This window comes from Triturus cristatus, chromosome 12 (assembly GCF_964204655.1).
Source record: "Triturus cristatus chromosome 12, aTriCri1.1, whole genome shotgun sequence".
NCBI classification, from domain to species: Eukaryota; Metazoa; Chordata; class Amphibia; order Caudata; family Salamandridae; genus Triturus; species Triturus cristatus.
The window spans coordinates 397,927,190-397,953,609 of record NC_140595.1 but is presented as its reverse complement, the minus strand read 5'-3'; the positions used below and the strand labels follow the sequence as shown (position 1 = coordinate 397,953,609).

General features: G+C 42.7%; 1 protein-coding gene across 1 annotated transcript in view; it reads right to left on the bottom strand.

Moving 5' to 3' along the window:
- The window catches only part of DYNLRB2 (dynein light chain roadblock-type 2), a 92,387-nt gene that overhangs the window by 5,210 nt on the left and 60,757 nt on the right, over window positions 1-26,420 (bottom strand). Inside the window, exon 3 of the mRNA XM_085640017.1 lies at window positions 7,962-8,129. Coding sequence (XP_085496143.1) covers window positions 7,962-8,129 — 168 coding nt within the window. The remainder of the gene's footprint in view (window positions 1-7,961; window positions 8,130-26,420) is intronic.

Here is a 26,420-nt window from a genome sequence, read left to right as displayed (position 1 = left end):
GAGTCAGATGTGACTTTGGCATGTTTATAGGGAACCCCAGTGAATGCAGGAGGTTCGCAATAGTCTGAAGGTGAAAAACAACAGCTTGGGGCAAGGACGCCTTCAAAGGCAAGTCGTCGAGGTAGGGGAAGACTGAAAACCCTAGCTTGTGCAGAGGAGATGCAACCACCGCCATCACTTATGTTAACACCTGTGGGGTGCTGGCAAGGCCAAAAGGCAGCATAGTAAACTGAAAGTGCTCGTGGCCTACCTTGAACCGCAGGTGATGTCTGTGGCCTGGCAGAAAGGGGATGTGAACATCACTACTCCTTAAACCCTACATCTCAGGCAGATCACAAACATCTGCTAATGGTGGCAATCTTGCCATCCTCAAGATCTTAAAAGCAAAATGGGGAGGCAAAAGCTTCTCCTATACCACCACTAAACTCTGGAACTCCTTGCCCACCTCCCTGAAAAACTAACACAACTGGCTACAGTTTAGGAAGCGCTTAAAAACCTGGCTTTACCAGTAACATTACTATGGGAATAACTGCCTTCTAGTGTTTTCAGCGCCTAGAGACCTCCGGGTTATGTCGCGCTTTAGAAATTCTTCATTTAATTTCATCCTGCGAATCCAACGCTATTAGCCAGTCTTCTTGTTCTAGGGCAGACAAGACTTGAACCAACGTGAGCATCTTGAACTTTTCCTTTTTGAAGAAGGGATTGAAAGTCCGAAGATCTAAAATGGACCGCAACCCTTTGTTGTTCTTTGGAATCAGAAAGTAGCAAGAATAGAAATCACTGCCTACTTCTGAAATCGGAACCCTCTCTATAGCCACCTTGGCTTGGAGAGCTTTAGCTTCCTCTTGGATTAATGTTAGATGAGCCTCCGCCAGCCGTTCTTGGAGTGGCGAAATAGAAGCGGCAGACGACTTCTGGCTTCCAATCCAAAGTCGGAATGAGCCGCGTCCAGGTCCTTGCACAACTTGGGAATTCTGCGCAGGACTGTTGCTGGGATACGTTTGGCGCAGCTGAAAACCCCTTCCACTGCCACAAAAGGTAGACTGGCCACAGGGAGTTACTGAGAGGCCCAGCGACCTGGCCATATTCATAGCATGAGAGTCCTTGAAGTGCTTCAGGGCCGAGTCCATCTTATCTCCAAAAAGAGGAGATCCGTCAAAGGGCATGTCCATTTGATTAGCCTGGATATCACCCGGGAAGCCAGATGTTCTTAGCCATGTGTGGTGCCGTAAGGCCACCATCGACAAAACCGTTCTGCCCAGCGAGTCAATGAGATTAGTAAGCATAAATGATACAAAGAATTTGTAAGCTTGGTTTCTTTTCTTTATTCTTTCAGGTCTTGCATCAGCCAACACGCTTTTCGTCGCATACAATGGAAATCGTGTACATTCAGAAATTGAGTAAATGTGCTACTTATCCTTGGAGCGCTAACACACCTATAATCATAACACTGTACAGTCAGAACTGCCCAGAGAGTCAGTCATGTCTAGGCCACGACTAATGGTGAATTTTGCTGAATCTCTCCCATCCTTCGCCTCCTGGGTGAGTACAGCCTGGGCCTCCTCTGGGACCTATGGTAGCAACCATCTCCTAAATGGAGTAGGAGAAACCAGCCCAATAAGCATGCTGTATTCACTGACTGCACTGCCAGGCTGGTGGAAGAAAACATATTTTCAAAGTGTGTCCAGCCTCTTGGATTCCCTATCCAGAGGAGTGGAAGAGAACGTGCCAGGGGATGTCAAAGCCTGCAAAGCCAAGCTCTCAGGGGTGGGGTGTTGGCTGAGGAAGCTTGGGCCGCCTGGAGCTGGGCGATGACGGAGTGCAATTGTCCTGTTTATTGGACCCCTTGTGCTAGGCTTGGACACTGTGCCTAGGAGGTTATCAGTTAGTGCTTCATCAAGGCGCAATAAGGGTTCAGATGTGTATTCCCTAAGCTGAAGCACTTCGGTCACATTAGCCCTGACCTGCAAGGAGGGCAACTCCAGTCCAAGGACCTCTGCTGCCCTTCTTACCACCATGGAACTGCCTTCCCCAAGATCCTCCTACCAATCCATCTGTTTTACAGATACATCAAGGTGTTCTAAAGGGTCCGTAGACCCCGCCCAATCCTCTCCCGTGCCTGAAAAATCCTCACAATGTCCAGAGTCGTCTGGAATAATGATGGGGCTGGATCTGCTGGTGGGCGCCGAAGGCTTCGGGTCCAACGCCGGAGAAGGTCACGTTGGCATAACTGGCATTATCAGGGATTGGATCCATGCGGCCCCTCCATAGCCAGGGCTAACCACGTTGAATCTGATGGGGCCCCTTCTCACCCCTTGGGCCCGAAGGCGGGTCGGCCTGCTCAAATACGCAGAGCATAGCCTCATAAAAGTCTTTTATTTTAATCGGTCGGTCAAGCTCCTGGAGACGGGGGAAGGCACGAAGTTGACCCTGGCTTCGGCTCCACCTCTTCTTCGATCAGGACCAGGATCTCCGTGGAGCCTTGCTGGCTGGTGTCGACTGCTGGGCTGCAAAGAACTTCATAGCCCGCTCCCGCAAGGTCCTCGCAGCCACAACCTTACAGTCAGCATGACTTTGAGTCGTGGTTGCACTCGAGACACCAGAGACAGACTGGGTGGGGGTCGGTTACCGACATGACGCAGTGAAAGGTGCCACACAGTTTAAACCATGTCTTTCTAGAAGATAACCCTTGACACACTGAAAAAACATTTGCTTGACAACAAGTCCTTAACAAAACTTGTCGAAAGAGATACAGAGGGGCAGCTCTTCTCCAGATCGGCGCTTAACTAGCTCAGAAAGAAAAGATCGGACTTTCATAGGTGACAGTGACATCATAACTGACGCTAACGATGCAGACGATGTCACACGAAGCTGAATGGATCCACCTGCCTGAAGGTGCATGCAGGAGTACTGCTCAAGCAAAAGTTTCTGGAGCCAGCCTGACGCATAAGAATTCAAAATTAAGGAATCTGCATCTAGAAGTCACTATCAGCTATCATATTTTAAAACTAAAGGTTTTTAAATCTTTTGATGTCCATTTAAGAATATTGGACAATCTATTAATACACGCTAAAACATACATTTACATTTGAAAACGCAAATAAAGTTCACTCCATCAATCACTTTTAATGCTTCCAAGTATTCCAGGGAGAGAGAACAAGGGATTAATGTTTAACCAAAATGTAAAAATCTGAGATCTCAGTTGATGATAGAGTGACAGGGTTATAGATGGGTATCTTTATTCATTCCCCAAATAAGATAACGTTAATGAGATCAAAGGAGTCTTCTTGAGATACTCTACCCTTTCTGATGGAGATTTGTAGACCTGACCCTTTCAATAATTGTTTTATAGAGAAAATGTTTCATCACTTATGTAGAATATAGCTCTTTATATAATTCTAGTCAATTTACTATAGACCTTTGAATGTTCTTTCAGTTGTTTGGGCCTCTTTCCAATAAATTTGGGAAATTTTGTGTGGTCACTACAAGATAACGAATGTAAAATTCTTAACAGACGTACACCCACCAAGTCTGCCCACAAGAATACACTTAGTGTGCATCTAACCACTTTATCATTGGGTGGAAGACATTAATTCACTTTAAAAGTAGAAGTTCTCTGTGAAATCCCAAATACTCTTGGATCGCAAACTATTACCTCAGCTCTATATAGTGCAAGTGAGGATATGATACCCATTAAAGTAGTTTGAAGGGGGGGGCATAAAGGACTACAATATTCATGACTTAATTTAACTTAACCCACGGATGTGGCTGAAATTCTGACCACCAAGTTATACAGCTTTGATTACTGTATAAGGTCAACTCGAGATATTTATAGGAATTTACCTTCTCTATTCACTTGCGGGCAAGCTGCAAGGGAAATTTGCTATGAGTATTTCTTTCAGCGGACCCACTTTCACTCAAGCGTGCCATGAACTGACTCCTCCTTTTCTATTAACTATGCATTTCTCACCTATTTGACCAAATTATTTTTTTGTTGACATCTCTCTAGAGCAGCAGTGGCATTACCAGGTACTTTATCACAAACGTAAGTGTCTAATGATGATTTACTTGGATAACAGGCACAAAATGATGGCTACTTATAAGCAAAAACATGTGTTTTAGTTCTAAAAGACTGGTCCCATGAAGCTATGCACTAACAACAAGAAATAGAAGAAAATGATTAAAAACTGAGAACTGTCATGTATCACAGAGCAGCAACTACGGCTAGCAATATATCGAAATAGAGTAGGTGTACATACAGAAAAGGGTTGAGGGGCCTGTTCGCTCAGGTAGACCCAGAGTGCTAGGATGTAAAAATGCAGATCACTTGGGCGCTGGAGTCTAACAGGATTGTTAACGGAGGTGATGGACTATACAAATGTAATTGCAGGGTTAAAATCAGACTTTACTTGGAAACAGATTCCAGAGGTAACCAGAAGAGGTGGGTTTTAAATGCTTCTAGATGGTGAGGGGCATTCTTAACCTTTCACTTTAATTGTTTGGCACAATGAAAAACTGATCACACTGCATAAAGTCACAAACTTCACCTAAGCCTCCAGCAGTCTGAGCATACCACTTTGAGTGGAGGACATCATATTTTATTATGAATAGTAATGTCTATAAAGTAATAATGTTGAAATAGATAATGACAATTTATGAGTGAAGGATTACATTCAGCTGGATTGCATTAACCTGCTATTGGTGACAATAGTGACATCATTTGGAGAAACAAAACAGCACAGCACCTGGAGGACTACACACAAAAGTTATCCTCTCTTTGAGTAACTGGGGCCACTTGAGGAAACATCACTTGTTCTATTCTGCATCGTTTACCCTGATAGAAAGCAACTACAGTTTTTGACATTTCCGGGCCAAAGCTGCCAACAACATAGAAAAGTTGAAAGTCCATTCTCAGGTGACAGCCAATTGCAGTTATTAAATATATGGGTAAAACACATACAATACATCATTCCACTCATATAAATATTGGCTAGAATTGTTTAAAAGATAAATATGGGTGGAGGGGCTTTGCTGCTTTCATGATGGCTGCTTCAGCTTAGGTCTCAGAGATTCCCCATAGGCCACAATTATGAATTACATACTGCGACTGCCCATACCCGATCATCAGCAAGTTGAAGAGTAGTAAACAGCTAGAGACTAGAGACCCCACCATCAGAGCCAAAAAGGGAGGGTGCTTGGTGTACTAATACGACTATGATCGCTGAGAATTTGGCCCTTACAGACATGGGGACCAGCGACCTGTCCTTGAAGGATATCTCCTGCTGATCTGTCTATAGTGGGCCTCTCTCAGTTACCCTCTCGCCCATCAAGAAGGTACCAGGGAGGAGGGCTTACCCTCAAGACCTGAGTGGCAGTGGGAAAGGAGGGACTGCACACCCTCTTACTTACATAATGCATCTTGTCTGTGTAGAGCCACAACTGATTTACAGAAGAAAACATTGAGGGGGTGCATGAGCTCTCTTAACCCTAGAATGAGTAGAGACCTCCCCTCACCATTGACTCACATTAATGGCATGTATCAGTCACTACAGCCATAGCAGCTGCCATGGCTGCAATTAACTTGTGTTGAAGGTCCCATCTGCGCATGCTTACCTGTGTGCAGATAATGGTCTGAGTCTGAAAGTATTGCTACTTGCTCAGCCCCCACAAGTGAGTGCACAAGTGTAACCAGCACAAAGTCTCTTATCTCTGCTTCACTGCGGTAAACCTTCTCTTATGAGAGGCACTGGTGATTAGAACTCAATACTATTTCTTTAGCCCTTACATTAAGAGAAACTCAGTGAGACTCACTCAAAGCACAAATCACAAACAACGCTGTCCAAAATCATATAAACTATGGGGGTTAAAGCAGGTCAAAGTATGAAATTGAGCCTCATAGTATGAAAATAAAAGAAAGCAGTAGTGACATAGAATTTGCTCAATTAGCAAGGTATTAATGAGAGCAGCACAATTTAGGCTATCCTAAGAACGCTTGAGAGAGTAAAACTATATGCAACAATCATTGAGTTCCTTCCAAATTAGGAGCTTAGTGAGCATCAGAAGATCGATGCAAAACAGATGGTGTTCAATTATTTAATAAGAATCTTGGCAGATGTTGCTGATCACATGAGACAGAACACTAGATATGTTTGCAAAAACATTAACTGGGAAGAATTCAGACTTCAAAGATTATTATTACTTGTCCATTATGAGATATTCAATAACAGTTGCAAACACTGAATATTTGCACCTATATGTACGATCACGGAGTACCTTTATAGGAGGCTTGATTTTGAAAAAAGAAAAAGAAAAGCATTTTTAAAAATATCTTTTTTTAAAAGCTTTTTTACGGGTGACTGTATACAGAGTGTCACAGTGGAGGCATTAACTTCATCACAGAATAATTTTAAGCCATGGGGGATAGCTATATCGACCTAAAGATTGTGAAGACAAACTCAGTTCAGTTATTGACAATGTACTCTGTACAAAAGTTCTCCTAAAAATAAAAAAAACGATGTCAAACTTGAATGGCAGTTAAGCCTACTACTATCTACTAGCCAGACTTGCAGATTCAGTGTGTTGCAAATAAATCTCAGGCTCACAGTGCAAAAAAACATATTACACATTTTGAAGTTTTGATGATCCAATCGCATCAACAATTCACAAGCTTGTCATCGGCCTTCGGCATTGCCAGCCAACTAACCCTTTTATAGAAGTAATTCGTCAAGGGGTAAAGTACAAAGCTTTAAACTAATTTCGATATATATCTATAGACTCATCATTCTTCAAGATTTCCATCAAATATGCTGTTTTAACTACTGCAATGATGCTCAGAGTCAGAGCCTCTTTCCTCTTAATGGAGATCCAAGTGTTTGAGCTAACACAGTTTTAATGTTTGTAACGGGTAAAAAAAAAAAAAATAGACGTTCATAATCAAACTTAGATTCAACCCTAGGACAACAAAGATTACCATAAAAAATCTGAGCTTGAGTCAGAACCCTTCTTTTTGGTGCGAGTGTCTGGGCTTTCCCATATCATGTCACAGTAATCTATGTGTTTGGCTTGTCATTATTGAACGTTACAAATACACATAAATATAGAGGCCTATGGAATTTATGTGAAATCGTTCAGCTACTTTTCCTCGGAATGTCAATAAAAGCAACCACGTTTTGACAAACAGGACTTCAAGTTTGTTACCAGACTTACAACTTTGGAAAGACTCAGGGATAAGTGTAAAGGACAATGTGAAATATGATTCACGTTATTATCTGGAAATCCATTCTTTGCTCATTTCACCCATAGCTAGATATCAAAAATGGCGATTTGCTAGAGTAATTGTGCAAGTTACGTGACATTTTTATATTCAAGAAAAAAGTGTTATCTGGTATGTAAAACTGCTGGCTACCAACTGAGGACAATTCGAAAAGCATGAATTGAACTATATTGTTAATTCAGTAGGGATAGGTCAGGGGTGTCATTTCATATTTTGGAAGCTTTCACATATGTTTATATGCAATACATTTAACAGAATATTAGAAAACTGTACATGCTAGAGTAGTTTTGCACATTCTGTTTCAAAATCAAATTTAGGTGAAAAACTAGAAATAAAACTTCAGGATTCAATGTTTGATGCAAAAGTATTAAGTGTTGCACAACTATGAACAATCCTTTGGGTGAGATAAACTAAAAACCATGAATGGGAAGACAGTATTACAGTCTCCAAAACAGAGCATTATTTAGAGAATCTGTTTCTGATGGTGCATTTTGTTTTAGTTGAGTAGATCTTATCAATTTCATGAGATAGAAGAGGTTTATTCAATATAGGAATACGGAGACAAAAAAGCAAGACATTTAGATCGAGTTTCCAAGGCAAGCAATCTAATATGCTTGTGCTTTGGAAAAACAAATATATTAACAAAAAATAGACATTTACCACATAAGAAAATATGTGAGAACATTACCTGGGGCAACCATAATTTCATGTTTCTTAGATCTTATCCTCAGAAACGTTAGGTCGTTTTGAGGGTCAATGTCTCTTACGGTGCTCCTGGCTTTCATGGACAATTGGTGGAGAAGACCTGCATACTGCACTGTAGTTGAGTTATCAAGTGTTGTTCTGATTGGAATGCCTGAAAATAAAATGGTGTAAAAGCTGCGTTACGAATTGAAAATTTAAGAAAATATGTGTAAAGCAAACAAATTTCTGAACTCAGGCCATTTGCGTAAATTAAAGAAAATATATATACATGTGTTGGAAATGGCCCTTTTTGCAGGGTTATACCCAAACATTTTGCTTCTTCCTCCTATTTTTTCCTGACCTGCTGCTGTTGACTTTAGGAATCTGGGCACTTTACCACTGCTAATCAGTGCTAAAGTGCGTATGCTCTCAGTGTAAATTGTAATTACAATTGGTTCTCCCTGATGGCATATTTGATTGACTAGTAGGTCCCTAGTAAAAGGCACAAAGTGTGCCAGGGCTAGTAAATCAAATGCACTAGAGGGCCTGCAGCACTGATTGTGCCACCCACATGAGTAGCCCTGAAAATATGTCTCAATCCTACCGCTACAGTGCCTGTGCGCAGTTTAACTGCCATGTCGACTTGGCAAGTGCACCCACTTGCCAGGCCGTAGCCTTACCTTTTCTTACATATAGGACACCCCTAGGGTATGCCCAAGGTACCCTCCTGGGCAGGGTGCAGTGTATGTGAAAGGTAGGACACGTACTGATGTATGTAACATGCCCTGATAGTGAAATACTGCCAATATCGTTTTTCACTATTGAAAGGCTATCTTGCCCTATAGGACAGAATGGGGAATGCTTTGTAACATTTTACAAGCACATCTTCCCAACTATTATACCAAAACACATTAGATAACATTCACGCAATTTACACTGTGCCAACTGACACTGGGCAGAATTTACAGGGGACTATTTACACAAGTCAGGGCCACATGGACCACTGTCAGAATTAGCACAAATCACCAATTGTAACTGTAGAAATGTAGAACAAATAATAAATGTAGCGCACAACCAGTAACCACTGGTAAAAGGTAAGTACACCCTACGCAATCCTAAACACCTTAGGCATGTATCACGCAGGGAACCTTGAACTCGCTAGCATAATTTCTACTAGAGAAACAATCTCCTATGCATAGACACAGCTAGGAATAAAAATAACTTAAAGGCAATGCACATTGCGCAAAAGTACACACGTAAAAATAACCATGTACCCTAGGTGAGGGCACAACACAGGAATTCTGTCCCCAGGCCAACTTGGCCTCTCAGGGGCTCGAACGCCCTTTGTCCAAAATGTCAGGGCTGGGCTGCACAGACAGCCAAGGCAGAGGGCGCAAAAGATCAGGCCTAAACGTTGCAGCTGCCCACTACTTGCTGGGCAGCTGTAGACTCAAAGATGGGCCCGGGCATTCACTGTGCCCTTTCAGACAGAACTGCGCAACGTTGCAGCTGCCCTCTATCACACGGGGCAGCTGGGAGAAATGCCAGCACCAACCAGGTACACGTTGGAGTCCTGCTCTGGGACTCTGAAAACGCTGGGGCCCCCAAACGTTGGAGCCTCTCTGGGCTCTAGACTAAAAATGCCCCCTTTGGTGGAGCCCCTCTGGACTCTAAAAGAATAATGCCCCCGCTGGAGCTTTTAATAACACATGCCCCCAAAGCGCTGCCGCTGCCCACTGTCAGGCGGGGCAGCGGGAAGGAGAAATGAGCACTGCGCAGGCAGTGCCCGACTTAGTCACGGGCGGGCACCGAAAAACGTGCCCTGACACAACCCCAACCACCCTTACACGGAGCGCCACTCACCCTGCAGATTGGGGACGTTGTAGGGTACTTCAGCCGACGCGGTGTCTTCGCCCGGTCCCGGGACCGGGACTTCACATGGAGCCCGCGAGGCTCCAGCCGGGTGAGGCTGCACAGGGCTCTCTGTTTCTTTTCCGGGGTCCTGCTTCTGACGACACCACATGCAGGGCTCGCACCGCAGCTGCGGGAGCCCTGCCTTCGCGACCCCTCTCAGCTTCCTGGTTCCCGTCACAGGAGCGCGGGGTAGGCTCCCATCTGCTTCCTGTTCAAGTCCCGCCCACCTCCTCACCAAGGTTGCCTGGCTTCCTGTCTGGGCCGGGCTGCGGCGGTGATCCTCTCTTCTCCCGTCACCGAAGCGCGGGGTGGGCTCCCGCCTTCGTTTAAATAAAATATCAGGAAATAAGCGGGGTAGGCACCCGCAAGAGCACCACAATGCGGGGTGGGCACCCACTTTACGATAAGTAAAACTTCAAGGCGGCAATAGTGCGGGGTGGGCTCCCGCTCAAAAGGCACAAATCGGGGGAATCCCTACGTCGGGATTCCCTCGGAAATTATCGCAGATCAGCGCTGCTGTTCACAACGAAGCTGATCCTTGGAGAAGAAAAGCGCTCCGCACCAAAAAGGAAGCACTTTCAAGGCGCTAGGATTGAGAGTCCCCTAAAGTCCAGGGAAAATCTTTCAGGAGGCAGGGGGCAAGGGCTGGGCCCAGGGGCCAGCTCACAGGGCCCTCCAGGCAGGGAGGCAGTCTCCAGGGGCGGTCCTCCTGGCGCCCAGCAGCAGCGGCAGGCCCCCCCCTCTAGTTAGGATCAGAGAAGAACATTTTACATGGGGTCACAGCCCCTTTTTATATACACATTTCCTCAAGGTACAGGGAAGGGGCGAACCAGATGCAACTGGTTCCTGAGCACTTTGTTTTGCTCAGCCCCTCTCCCTATTCACAGGACAGGCTAGGGACATCAGTCGCACCACAGGGGGCGGAGCCAGCATTGTGTAGGGAAAGCCCAGCCCTATTCAGGTCCCAGGTGTACTCCTCCCTGCCATCAGCATGCAGATCTCTCCACCCACCACCGGGGCAGAACCATCCTGACTCCTGGAGCCAGGCACACCAGCCAATCACAAGCCAGACAGTCACTTCACATTTATTCCACAGACGTGCCAGCTTCTAGAAGTGGCACTTCTACACTAGACACACTAACGCCGCACACATCATCGCGCAGCATTCAATCTCACGAGTTCGCACATACCAAACTCGACCCTGCACTCCCCACGCACCAGGAACTACCATGGACACATACATTCCCCATGCATTCCTATGGGAGGGCAGGTCAGTCTCACTAACTGTAACACAGAGCGCACGCACTTTCCACTGGGACACAGTGTAAAAGCGCCTAGAGGCCTAAAACAACTAACATCAGGTCACATTAAAAGGCAAAAAGTTTTAGGGGTGAACCTGCCAGAAGGGCCAAGTCCAACAATGACGATTTGCGTGATATTCATTAAAAGGCGACTATGCATACAATGAATCCACGTGGAATGTATTTACACCACTAGTGAAGCTCTGACGTGTCTGACGCCCTACCGTGCCTAATCCCGGCGACCCCGCCGGTGGGTACTCTCCAAGTAGACACCCTTGTCATTTATTTATACAAACATGGGTAGCTATTGACGGGCACATTTAATACACACACACACCAAGCCATTCAAAGGGGATTTGACAAAAACTTCTACCAAAACTATGCAAGAAACACCCCTCATGGTTAATAAAACAAACATCCACCGCCGGATGTGTAATACTTTTTATTTTACTCTCTGGAAAGGAGACGAACCTCACTTGAGAGTCACAGCGTGCTCCTGGCTGAGCCCAATGCTGTGTTACACCCACCAGTGCCCGCCGAGTGCCACACACCTCTGTGTTGTATTCCACCAGCTAGTGCGTATGCTATGACACTCTCTAGCCCATGTGCACTGTAACACCGCCCCGTGAATATGTCATGCCACACTTGCCTTCGCACGGGTTATATTGCCCTATCTAACGTGCCTTCCTTGATGCCTATGTTATAACGCACAGCGCTATGCCATACATATTACAATCTGGGATCCATATCTTTGTCACAGTGCATATGCAACGTTACACTCCCCAGCACATATTTTATATTACAACTTTAGAGACTAGTTAGGTTATACAACACTGCCCAGTGCATATTACACTCCAAGTTGCATATCGCATAACACGCGCTAGTGCCTGTGCTATCTCGCACTCTCCAATGAAACTGTCATTGCGCACAATGTATTGCATATTATATTTCACGCCCTGGTTCATCTTAAATCACACTTTTTGGTGCATAGTTTATACCATACTAGATCTAATTTTCATTTTCAATCGTGCTCTCAGGACTATATTCTATATAACACTGCGTTCACCTACCCATTTCACGGGCATTGCATTTTGCGATGGGGGGTAGAGGGTCAGGGGGTGTTTCTGCCAAATGAGCCCAGAGTCACAGTCACAAACGTCCTCTTCTTCCTGAATAAAAGTGAGATTATGCTGCATACTTGTTCATATTTGAAGTAGTTCGCACAGACACACATTTTAAAAACAATAAATGTCCTAATACCCGCCTTCTCTGAACAGTTAGCTTGCTGCCCCATCCACCTCCTCTCTATCCTCTGTTGTCTGAATCCATGGACTAGCCTCCTCCCTCCTACCATGCATGGTCTGATGTGCTGCCACTGCCCTCCATTTAGCATGATGTACCAGTCCACTCCTCCTGCCCTCCATTGCCCAATTCTATGCCCCATCATTGACCTCCTGCTTAGCCTCTGTGCTTAGCTTGCTGCCCCTATTCTCCTTCCCCCTGCCCTCTGATGTCTTTGTGCATGCCCCTGCTCCATCCTTTTTGCCCACTATGTTCCATTGACCTGCCACTCCTATCTACTCTGAGTGTTCTGTTGAGCTGCCACTCCCCTCCCACCTGCCCAGCATTGTCAGATGACTGTAACCTGTCCCTGCCACCTCCACCCTGCCTGTCCACATTCCATGCCCCTATCCCCTTCCTCCTGTCCTCCATGGTCTATTTTACTGCCACACCCTTCTGCCCTCCCTGGTCTGTTGTGCTGCAACTGCTCCTCCTGCTTGCCCCACGTGGTCTTTTGTGAGGCCCCTTCCCCTGAACTCTCTTGTCTGTTCCCAGGTCCTGACCCTCTCTTCTATCCTCCATGGTCCTTTGTGCATGCCCCTGCATGCCCATCATAGCCATTGTACTGCCACTAACCTTCCCGCTTGCCATGCATGGTCTTATGTGCTGCCATGGCCCCTCCCACCTTCCCTGTGTGGTCAGCTAGCTGCCCCTGACCCCCTCCCATCTTCCATCCGTGGTATGTGTGTATGCCATCATAGTCTCACTGTTGCGCTCCATGGTGTGTCTTGCTTCTAGTGCCCATCCTGCCTGACCTCCATGGTCATCTTGCTGCTCCTGCTCTGCCCCCTTGCCCCCAGCTCTCTGTTTCCATGTGCAGACCCCTATTCCCTCCCTCCTGGCTTGTCTGTTCCATTGTAATGCCCCTGATCCATCCATCCTGCCCCTTATGGTCGGTTATGCTGCAGCTTTCTCTCCTGTCTGTCCATTATAGTCATCTAGCTACCATTGCCTATTTCCCCTCTGTTCTCTGTTGTCCATGTGCATGGTCCTGTCCCCTCCCTATTGCTTTCTATGGATTGTTGTGCTGCACTCCCATCCCGCATGCCCTGTGTGGTGTAGTGTGCTGCTGCAAACCCTGATGCCTGCCCTGTAGGGTAAGTGTTGGTGCACAGCTCCATGTCTCTCCTGTCCTCTGTTATCAGAGTCCATGTCCCTACCCCAATTCCTCCTGCCTTCCATGATCCAATGTACCATACTTGCAAACATTTTGAACTTGGTAAGAGGGAGATTTTGGAAAAAACTGGGGTATTGATTTTCCCCTTTGAGTTACATTGACAAAGAGGAGATTGTAGACAGGAGACAGATCAAATAAAGCCCATTTGACATTGGACGTTTCCTGGCTGAATCGTGTCTGTTGGCATGTATGGTTGTACTACCACTGCCTCTTGCTTCTGCCCACAATGGTCTATTATATTGCCACAGCCTCTCTTGCCAGTCCTGTATTCTTGGTTTGTTGCCCCTGCCCCCCTGTCCACTGCCCTCCATAGTCTGTTGTGCTGCCACTGCCCTTCCAAACTGCCCAGTGTGGTCAAATTGTTGCCTCTGCACCCTCCTACCTGCCTTCAATTTTCAGAGTCCGTGCCCCTGGCCTCTGCCTCTCAATAGTATCCTAATGAACAACTAGATTGCTAACATTCTATATTTATTACAAAAGTGTGGAACGCCTAACGTCATCTTGATGTAATCAAAACTGTAATACCTAGAGAATTTCCTTTAGAAATTACATATATGAGAGGGTCTTATTTGCATCAAAATTATGGTTAGTGCTCTAAAAATCTAAAATGAGGACATATTATCTGAGTTTTCAAATAGCGACAAAGCACTTTTAAATTATTTGTTATCTTTATGTTTTTTTATCCAGTTGACCACTTGATTAAATGTTGCACTTAGGGGAGAGGATGTGGTGTTACTTCCAGAGCTGCAGACTTTGCAACTGGGGAACCAGGTTGTAGTTTCTGCTTCAGCTCGACATTTTGTGATTCTGGTCAAATCACTTAATCTCCCCATGTCTACAAGCAAAATGAATTTGTTCTTGTGTGATGTAACCAATGCTCATGTAAAGCACTCCAATACCTGACAAGTCTGCACTATATAAAACTGCAAAAACACAAAAAATAAAAAGTGTTTTGCACACTTCTGTCATTGGGCTACATGTGGGCTACATCTGGGTGATATTTGTGCTGCATTTGGGCTCTTTTGTCTCTGGTGGCCATCTTGGGAGATTTATTTGTTATGAAGTGTCCTAATTTCCTCATTCACTGCAGTCTCCTCAGTAGGAAATGCTTTCAGTTTTTTACTTTGATTCCATCAAGAAGATATTCAGATATGTCACACATTTGCCATAAATTCTGATTGTTAGCACTCTAGTTGCTCATTAGATCACTGTAGTAAAGCTACTGCTCACCACGGAAGTCTGCTGCTGGTATAAAAAGTGCATGTTTCAGTCTGCATGTCAGAATTTTTTAATGAAATAGAATAGGATTTGAGAAGTCACTCAAAATATGCTCTAATTTTTCTTTCTAGAGCACTAATCATAATTTCTATGGTAAAATGAACCCCCTCATTTTGTTCCTTTTTAAATGAAATGTTTTAAGGGTTACCAGATTATTCGAATCAAGATGGCTTCAGGTGTGGCATACTTTTGTCATAAGTAAGACTGGTAGTGCTCTAGTTGTTCTTTAGAACACTCTGGTAAGCTGCAGTAGAAAACAAAGGAATCAACTGACAGTCTCTGCCCTTGTTGGCTTTACATGTTTTACTGGGAATGTCAGACTTCATTCTCACATGACTGAGAAAGATAATGTGAATTTACAGAAAATATGCCCTCAGTTTAGCTTATAGATCACCTTCCAAACCTCTGTGGGAAAAGCATGACAAAATAGTTTTCTCTCAAACATGATTCATGATATCCCAGCAGAAGGCTTTTTCACATGGTAAAATCACCTTAGAATACACCACAATTCCTAAAATGAGTATGGTACCATCAACAAATGATTTATATTGTAACTAATGTCTTAAAACCTTCTGTCAACTGCAATGCTTTTTAATGAGGTGCTATCATGTAAATTGGTCCCAAGATGGCTGCCAACACTTCCTGGATGAAGTGCTGACAGCCAATCAGATCTCACGATGAGATGTGTGGTTAGGCTCTGCCCAGACATATATGTGATTTTACTTTTTATTTTCTCAGGAACTACTGAACGGATTTACACCATTTAACCAAAAGGCATGACTCGGACCCCCTTTTTCCTCGGCCCCTGCTTGACGAATCACCCTGAGACTTTCAGGATAGGAGCGGACCGGAGCGCCCCATCAGTTTTCAAAATTTCGCGACGATTCGTCAACCGGCGCCAAAGTTATTCCAAATAGAATGTTGCGGATTTCCTATGGATAATAGGTCCTAACTATAACCGCCAGTAGGATATATATATATATATATATATATATATATATATATATATATATTCACTGAAAAAACCATAGGTTTCACACAAGTTATAGCTATGAATTAGCATTTAAAAAACCTTGCAAATTCACTTAAAAAACCATAGGTTTCACACATGTATAGTTAGCTGGACATTTCACTCGTAAAAAACCAATGAAATTCCCCCGTTATAGTTACTGCAGGCAACTATAACTCACGCGACCGCAATCCTCTGCTGATAACGTCAGATATTACATCACTGTATTTAGACACTTATTTACCCATGTCTTCTTCCATTAATCTTTAGCTATACATATATTACAAATATTAATTTTTCAGAAAGACACATATGTCATCAGTGATGTAATATCTGACGTCATCAGCAGAGGATTGCGGTCGCGTGAGTTATAGTTGCCTGCAGTAACTATAACGGGGGAATTTCAATGGTTTTTTACGAGTGAAATGTCCAGCTAACTATAACATGTGTGAAACCTATGGTTTTTTAAGTGAATTTGCAAGGTTTTTTAAATGCTAATTCGTAACTATAACGTGTGTGAAACCTATGGTTTTTTCAGTGAATTTGTACAGTTTTTAAATGCTAAGTTATGTTTTTCTTTTTTTTTTTCTTTCAGGTTTTTCAAACAAAACAAATTATTTTTTTTTTTTAAATCGCGAGGTGTGCGCACCGTGCGCGCTCTGTGTGCGCACCGAGCGCCCACGGTTCGGCGTTCGTGACGTGCACACAGGGTGCGCGGACATCGCGATTTAAAAAAAAAAAAATAGTTTTTTTCTCCCTTGGGGGTCCTTCTGTGACCCCCCTGACCAAGGCTAGGGGGTCAGGAACTGTCCACTCTGCCCCCATCAAATCGCCCAATTAAAATTTCAGATTATTGAAGAAGTATCAAAACTTCCAGATCGCGACAATTCAAAATACTTATTACAAAGGGAAGCATTTTGGATTAAAAAACTTAAGACTCTAAGCCCCCATGGGCTTAATGACAAGTTTGAGATGGCTTGCTTCTTATAATTTATTCAGTCCCCGCATGGCTCCACACTTATGTTAAACCACATAACTTGGAAATACAATAAATCACACTAGCACCACATTCACATAACCAGTACATATGACTGTTTCAATGCAGAATGATTCCATTGTTTTGTTGATGTACACTATCTCTTTATTGTGATTATGTGATAAGATATGTTGTATTATACAGTTTAATTCCTAAAATATGCTTCACTTATTAGAAATTTCTTTCATCCCAACTAAACACTTTGAATATCATATGCCTTTCTGTTAAACAATTTTCATCCTCTTTTTTTATCTTTTGGAATTCATACACTTTTGTTTAGGGTACATATCCCACATTGGGGATTTTTTCAGGAATTTTATTTATACACATAGGATAGACACATCTCGAGAATTTTTAACATCTTTGTTCTTGGTATACACATTCAAGAACGCATTGTTCATATTACCGACGTCGTTTTTGTAGCAATTTATCCGTTAGTCTTTTTTCCATATCCATTTCCTGCGTTGGCACGCAGGAAATCCCGGCATATACAAACCAGGAAGTACACGCAACTTTGAGAATAACAGCGACTTGAGACACGGTTCCTTTATTTCTCGACTCGGTAAGCCCACCGCACTGTTTCCCTCGGAATCATAGACATTTTTAATCACCCTTAAACTCGAGATAATCGTTAAACCTTTTTCATTTTCCAGACGTTCCATATGCCACGGCCGGCTCCCCCTCGGGTCTTCATATAGACGAATTGAAATAGGTGAGCCTTGAATCTCAGCCTTGCGGTTGACAGTCACCGCTTATTATTGTTTTTCTTCTGCAGTTTACACCATTTTTTCATTCGTTTTTAGATCACGACTCATCTAAAGACATAGAACACTATACAACAGGTACGCAGTGTGACTTTTACGGTTTCAAATAGCTTGCGGTTTAACATGTGGAACCTGTTTTCTTATTACAAATGATATTGTTTCTTCAGAGTGTGAACACGTGAAATCTAGAAACGCTTAAGAAATCTTCTAAGGTATCGTATACCTTTCCTTGAGCACACTAGTCACTGTGGTGTAGGGAGCACTTTTCACCACAGTTTCTCTGAAACGTTACGATCTCGCTACACGCAGATCCTGAAACTCTCCTTTTTTTCCTTACAGCTTACCCCTGACGAAGGGACAGAAACGTCCCGAAATGCATTGGGTGTTAAAATAAGCTTGTCCTGTTTGAAATAAGTGTTTATCAAATGTATATATGTGTATATATTCATTGACAACGTTATTTGCACGAAATATTTCATTGTTTCTTTTACAAGAATGTATATGTTTCTTTGAAAATCATTCATGAAAAAATGCATTAAATGATCTAAAAGATCTCAAAGCAGTGCACATTGCAGTCCTAGTGATTTTTAACACTAGGCCCACACTTTCAGCACTCTGCCCCCTTTTCACGTTCTCCACCATTGTTTTTCACCCCCTCAGACTGCGAGAGACAAAATGGCGGCCGACACTTCCTGGTTTCGACCGATTCGAATGTTTACCGACATCTAACAACCAATCAGAATTGCGCTCGCGCACGGCAGGGTGCGCGCACTGTGCGCGCACGGTGCGCGCGTATAGATATTGATATGCTTTTAAATGCTATTTTCTCAGGAAATACTGAACAGATTTACACCAGACCTGCAAAAGGCACTTCCTTGACCTTATGGCTACCTCTCTGCCAAATTTCACCTAATTCTGTTCAGCCGTTCGGGCTGTAGCTGCGACTAAAGGTACTATGGAAAAATGCATGGGGAAAATGCGTTTTGGGACCCCCCCTTTTTCCCGGCCCCCGCTTGACGAATCACCCCGAGACTTTCAGGGTAGGAGCTGAATGGAGCGCCCCATTAGTTTTGAAAATTTCGCGAGGATTTGTCAACCGTTATTCAAAATAGAATTTTGAGATTTCCTATGGAAACTAGGTTGTAACTATAACTATCTACTGGCGACAGCCAGTAGATAATATTATATATATATATATATATATATTCACTGAAAAAACCATAGGTTTCACACATGTTATAGTTAGCGGAAATTTTACTGATAAAAAACCAATGAAATTCCCCCGTTATAGTTAGTGCAGGCAACTATAACTCACGCGACCGCAATCCTCTGCTGATGCTAATACTGTATTTAGACACTTATTTGCCCATGTCTTCTTCCATACATTTTTAGCTATACATATATTACAAATATTTTTTTTTCATAAAGACACATATGTCATCAGCAGAAGATTGTGGTCGCGTGAGTTATAGTTGCCTGCACTAACTATAACGGGGGAATTTCATTGGTTTTTTATCAGTAAAATTTCCGCTAACTATAACATGTGTGAAACCTATGGTTTTTTCAGTGAATTTGCAAGGTTTTTTAAATGCTAATTCCTAACTATAACGTGTGTGAAACCTATGGTTTTTTCAGTGAATTTGTACGGTTTTTTAAATGCTAAGTTACTTTACGCCATTCGTGGCGTGCGCGCCCACTTAACGCAGTTCGTTCCGTGCGCGCACCGTGCGCGCACAGTGAGCACGCGGTGCGCTACGCGCACCGCGCGCCCACTTTATGCAGTTAGTGCCGTGCACGCACGGTGGGTACGCGGTGTGCTACGCGCACCGCATGCCCACGTTACGCTAGATGGGCCATGTACGCACGATGCGCTTCGCGCACCGTGCGCACATGGAGGACATATGATGCACTTCGTTTTGAAAGGTAATATTGTAATTTTTCGTATATTTTATAAGCCATGCACAAATGGTGCCCTTCGGGCACCATTTGCACACGGGGTGGAGAGAGTGTGGATAATTTATTTTTTTAATTATTATTTTTTTTAATATTTTAGTTTATCTCAGGTGTAATAAGCGATGCACAATTGGTGCCCTTCGGGCACCAATTGCACACGGGGTGGAGAGAGTGTGGATAATTTTTTTTTTTTTAAATTTTTTACCGTACGCGTACGGTAAGCGTAATCGGCGAAATTACCGAAAAAATAAAAATTCCGTTTTTGGGCTTGGGGGATCTTTGGGGACTCCCTCAACATGGCTATGTGTGTGGGAGCTGTCTAAACAGCCCCTTTACATGTTTTTGAGCTTTATATTTTAAAAATCACTCTCCGTGCGAGAGAGAAAATGGCGGCCGCCGCTTCCTGGTTTCGGCCGATTCGAATGTTTACTTAGATCTAAGAGCCAATCAGAATCGCGCTCGCGCACGCCACCGTACGTGTACGGTAAGCGTACCGTAAGCGCACCGTAAGCTGGCTCAGATATATATATTGATTTAACGGCTATTTTCTCAGAATCTACTGAACAGATTTACACCAAACCTACAAAAGGCACTTCCTTGACCTGAGGACTACCTCTCTGCCAAATTTCTAGTAATTCTGTTCAGCCCTTCGGGCTGTAGCCCTGTCTAAAGGTCCTATGGAAAAATGCATGGGAAAAACGCGTTTTGGGACCCCCCTTTTATCTCCGCGCCCGCTTGACGAATCCCCCCGAGACTTTCAGGGTAGGAGCGGAGCGTAGCGCCCCACCTATTTTGAAAAATTCGCGAGGATTCGTCGACCGGCGCCAAAGTTATTCAAAATAGAATGTTGCGGATTTCCTATGGAAACGTGGTCCTAACTATAACTACCTACTGGCGACCGCCAGTAGGTAATATATATATATATATATATATATATATATATATATATATATTTGCAGCGGTTTTCCTTTCGGAATTATTTCACACGCACTCACGGGTTTCCAATTAACTTACTCTCGTTTATTTTACAGCAATGTAGCCGACAGCAAACCCTACGCGTTTCAGTCTCTCCCTAGACCTTTTTCATGGGTAACCAGAGCTGATGTCAACACCATTATTTAAAAGACAATTTTCATTACATCATTTCCTGGTATCTTGGCGCTTAGCATTCTGGTACTTGTAGTGCACTTTTTTTTGGTAAATTTTTACAAAACAGTGAAAATTATTAAAAAAAAGTTTTGTGTTTTAAATAATGGCATTGACATCAGCTCTGGTTACCCGTGAAAAAGGTCTAGGAAGAGACTGAAACGCGTAGGGTTTGTTGTCGGCTACTTTGCTGTAAAATAAACGAGAGTAAGTTAATTGGAAACCCGTGAGTGCGTGTGAAATAAATCCGAAAGGAAAACCGCTGCAAATTCAATGATGGCTGGTCTCGGCCGTGTTCACAGCGCACCGTCTTAGAGCGCCGTTGGTTGGGGAAGTGAGCCGGTTGGAGTGAGATAAGCGATCCGACAACGGTGAACGCGGTTGGATTACGGAGCAGGAACAGAAGAAGGCTGCACGTACGCCGAAAGGAGGGGGAACGCCGAAGCAGTGGCCGGAGTGTAGCGGTGAACAGCAAGAACCAGCCGAGTAGGTGAGTGCACAAGTAATACAACCTGCGAACCATTATTTTTGTTTCTTGAAATGTAACCAATACAAACAAACCGCCACATCGTATCACTGGATTTACAAGAGAGGCATGAACTTACGTGCCCCAGACTGTTTCTGAACAAAACGAACAGTATACTTACGATTCAGGGAGACGGGCGTAACGAAGTAGAATTGGGTCATACAATTTAAAGAAAGCAATGGCAACGCCGGCAGGCACAGGCATGGATAAAAGGGAAGCGAAAAGGAACAAGATAATTGACAGTTTCTTCGAGGAACAGAAGGGAGGAAATAGAGATAATGATACATAATCAATCCCACGTAATATGGGTATTAAGAGCAAATTAAGAATGTGGGAAAAATTATCGAAAAAGGAAATTAACAAATGGTGGGAAGTCACTGCTTTGAAAAAATACCTAGAAGTCAAAAGGGTACCCAGAGGACTGCGTACAAGCCTAATGCCTAATCATCTGGACACTACAAATGAATTGTTACATGAATGGGGCGATTATATCCTGAAATCAACTATGGGTCTAATGGAGATGTTAATTAAACATATTACCATAGCTTTAGAGAGGACAACGGTACAGTTAAAGGAACTGGAAAAAAATGAATTAAATACAGAAATGACAAAATTTAAACAAGAGTTGGAACATTATATAGAAAAACATGAGTCATCAGTGCAACTACGTAAACAAACCAAATTCCAAAGAGACAAAGAGGACTACCAAGAAGGGCGTATTTTTACTTATGCCAGAAGGTACAATATATTAAAGCAACAGGACAAACTTAATATGGCAACCTATGTATCAGACAGTCTATCGTCTTTAACATCAAATGAAGCAAGTGAGAACGAATCGGAACGTGAAGGTGCACGCCCTAAATGTGATTTTTTAGGGGAAATGCGGTTGGCCCTGCAACAAAGAAACTGGGAGAAAAACATGGGGGCACAACCAGGGACAAACAGGGGCAGAGGACGAGGGCGGGCAAAATCAAACCCACCAGAAGAGGAAAACGCGCAAGCAGAAAGAACAGGAACATGGACACGGAGTATGAAACAAAGGAATTTGAAGAATTAGAACAAACACAGGAATTGGAAATAATTTGTCAAAAAGGACAATGACACAAACTGAAATACAAGTCCTTAAACGAGGCCTGTCATTCTGCCCCACAAATGAAATGAACATAGCACAAACAAGGATAGATGCTTACAAATACGTACGTAAATTGAAATTGGCTAAGCTATTTAAGGAAACCCCAAATTGCATAGACCAACAAAAAGGGCCGGAAATTCAAGTGGAAGACAAGGAGTCATTTGTTACACTGATGGAACTAGATAAGTCTGCAAATGAACCAACGAAAGAAATAGAAACATACTGCATGCAATTGGGAGAAGGCACCAGTGGGAAAAAATCGAAGTCCAAATACCGCCCACAATTACCACCGGGTAACAAAATTGAAATCTTCCACGAGGCAGTGATTAAAGATCTGTACCAGTTAAGAAATAACTCTAAAAAAAGAAAAAATCTGACAATCAATGAACAAAATGCATTAAAGACTTTAAAAATGGATGAAAATGTTGTAATAAAAATGGCGGACAAGGGTGGGAATATTATCATTCTAGATAAAAAGTCATATCTAGAGGAAGCTCACTCACAATTGAAGAATACCAAACACTATCAACAGCTCAAGGAAAATCCAACACTCCTGTACAACTTGAGCTTAGATAAGAAACTACAACAATGGTGGGAGGAAAACCTAATAAATTATGATGAGAAAAGATATTTAACAACTGACCACCCGATCACTGCTACGATTTATTTTCTCCCTAAAATCCATAAACACCCTACAAAACCACCAGGGAGGCCAATTATTTCGGCCAAGGGCTCACTACTAGAACCAATTGCCAACTTTATTGATGGGTGCCTTTTACCGTATGTAAAGGGGCTAACATCATATTTACGAGATACCAGCGACCTTTTAAGGACAGTACAGAACATGACTTGGGAACCAACTTATAAATTGATCATGCTAGACGTGATCTCATTATACACAAACATCAAGAACACAATAGGCATGGAAGCCTGTAAATATTTTCTCAAAGATCGTATTATCCAACATACCAAACACAATGACATGATCATGCAAATGATAGAACTATGCTTGACGCAAAACGTCTTTTTGTTTGGGAATGACATCTACCAACAAAAAGACCGAACAGCAATGGGATTTTCATTTAGTCCGAGCTACGCCTGTTTAACAATGGGCTGGTGGGAGCAGAAGATCACCTGGAATTCGAATAATGACCAGTATGTTGAAAGGATCATATCATGGCAACGATACATAGATGATCTTTTGATCATCTGGGATGGTTCTTCAGAAGATTTTGAGGCGTACTTCAAGATTTTAAACAACACAAATACAAACTTGCCCTTCACATATGAAATAAGCAATAAATGTGTGGTCTTTTTAGACACTGAAATCTATGTTGTGGGAAACAAGGTACACACGACCTTGCATAGGAAAATCACAGCAAGTAATACAACCTTACATGCAGAGAGCTTCCACCAAACCCCGCTTATTGAAAGCATCCCATATGGAGAACTTCTACGCATCCGACGCATATGTTCGGAGGGGAAAGAGTGGATCAAACATAGTCAAAGATCTTTGTCAAGATTCAGAAAAAGAAAATAGAGCAATAGAATTCTTCAAAAGTGTTTGGAAAAAAAAGAAAAACAGACAAGATTGGAATTGATAAAACCTCAAAAAGTGCCCACATTACAGCAAAACGAGGAAGATACACAGATAAGACTAATCACAACCTTCTCAACAGAATCGAAGGAGATCGGAAATATAATCTGAAAAAATTGGAAAATTCTTTGTCTAGACAAGACTGTAGCAGAAATTGTGGCAAAACATCCACTGATTACATACAGGAGAGCAAAGAACTTAAAGGATGACTTGGTACACAGTCATTTACAAGTACCAAATAAAATCCCAAGAACATGGCTAAGTACAAAAGGGTTTTTTAAGTGCAGTACATGTAAAGTGTGTGCAATAGCCCAAGAGATGAAAGAAATTAAAATGGCCAACCTAAAAAAATGGAAAATAAACCAATTGATAAACTGCAAGAGCCACTTTGTTATATACATCATTGAGTGCCCCTGCAAACTCAAATACGTGGGCAGTACTGTATATGAACTCAAAAAACTAATTCTTGAACATACGCGAGCAACAACAAATAAGGATCGGAGTTATGCAGTAGCAGAACACATGGAAAGATACCATGAAAGCAATTGGAGAAAAATGAAATTCTAAGCAGTAGAAATGGTTCCACGCCATGTGAGAGGTGGCAACCGTGAAAAAACATTGAGGCAAAAGGAATCACGACATATTTTGGCTTTTAGGACTCTGGCCCCCTATGGGCTTAACAAGGATGAAGAATTGTATTCACATTTGTAAAACAAATATAACTGGTTCCCTACAGATGGTTAGGGTATAAGCTAGTGATTTCGAGACTGGCTCATCTGTCAATTTTATTTCCCTTCATTCCTCCCTCTGGTTGTTCTTCTTTTTCTTGGTCTTTTCTTTTCTTTTCTTTCCCCTTTATGTTGTTTTTTTCCCCTCCTTGCCCCCCCCTTTCCCCCGCCACCTTTTCTTTCCCCCCTCCCCCCCCTTCCCCCCCCCCTTTTTTCCTCTCCTCTCCTCGCTTTTGTCTTTTGACTTTTTTCTTCTCCTTTGGATAATACGATGGTACAGTATATAATAATGTGATTGGATAAATGCAATAAAGTTACTCAATAGTTTAGCAATCAGCCAATAATGTATTAGGATTGTCGTTACAATAGACATTGTTGGTTAGTAAATATAATGTGATCCATTACAAATGATTGAAACACAATGGATGTAAAGTTATGGCCCACTGGAGGGCATGATACAATAAATCACAATTACGGGGGCATACAAAAAGTTTAATAGATAAGAGTATCCATCTGGAATCAAAAGGTATAACGGTAATTAACGGCCCACTAGAGGGCGAGACCCCGGTGTGTGAAAAAAACATCCGAAAATTAACCAGGAAATGAAAATGAATAATAGAACATTAATTTTCAAATGGAAATGATGAAGCAGTAGACAATGGACAAAATAATGGAATTATTGACAATGAGTTTATTGCAATTACAGTATCTCATGCCTGAAATTATTTTAAGTTTGTTAAAATTATAATTTTCACTGTTTTGTAAAAATTTACCAAAAAAAGTGCACTACAAGTACCAGAATGCTAAGCGCCAAGATACCAGGAAATGATGTAATGAAAATTGTCTTTTAAATAATGGCGTTGACATCAGCTCTGGTTACCCGTTGAAAAGGTCTAGGGAGAGACTGAAACGCATAGGGTATGTTCTCCGCTATATTGCTGTAAAATAAACGAGAGTAAGTTAATTGGAAACCCGTGAGTGCGTGTGAAATAATTCCGAAAGGAAAACCGCTGCAAATTCAATGACGGCTGGGCTCGGCCGTGTTCACAGCGCACCGTCTTAGAGCGCCGTTGGTTGGGAAAGTGAGCCGGTTGGAGTGATTATATATATATATATATATATATATATATATATATATATATATATATATATTATCTACAGGCGGTCGCCAGTAGATAGTTATAGTTACAACCTAGTTTCCATAGGAAATCTCAAAATTCTATTTTGAATAACTTTGGCGCCGGTTGATGAATCCTCGCGACATTTTCAAAACTAATGGGGCGCTCCGTTCAGCTCCTACCCTGAAAGTCTCGGGGTGATTCGTCAAGCAGGGGCCGAGAAAAAGGGGGGTCCCAAAACGCGTTTTCCCCATGCATTTTTCCATAGGACCTTTAGACACAGCTACAGCCCGAACGGCTGAACAGAATTACTTGAAATTTGGCAGAGAGGTAGCCATAAGGTCAAGGAAGTGCCTTTTGCAGGTCTGGTGTAAATCTGTTCAGTATTTCCTGAGAAAATAGCATTTAAAAGCATATATATATGTGGGCGGAGCCTAACCACA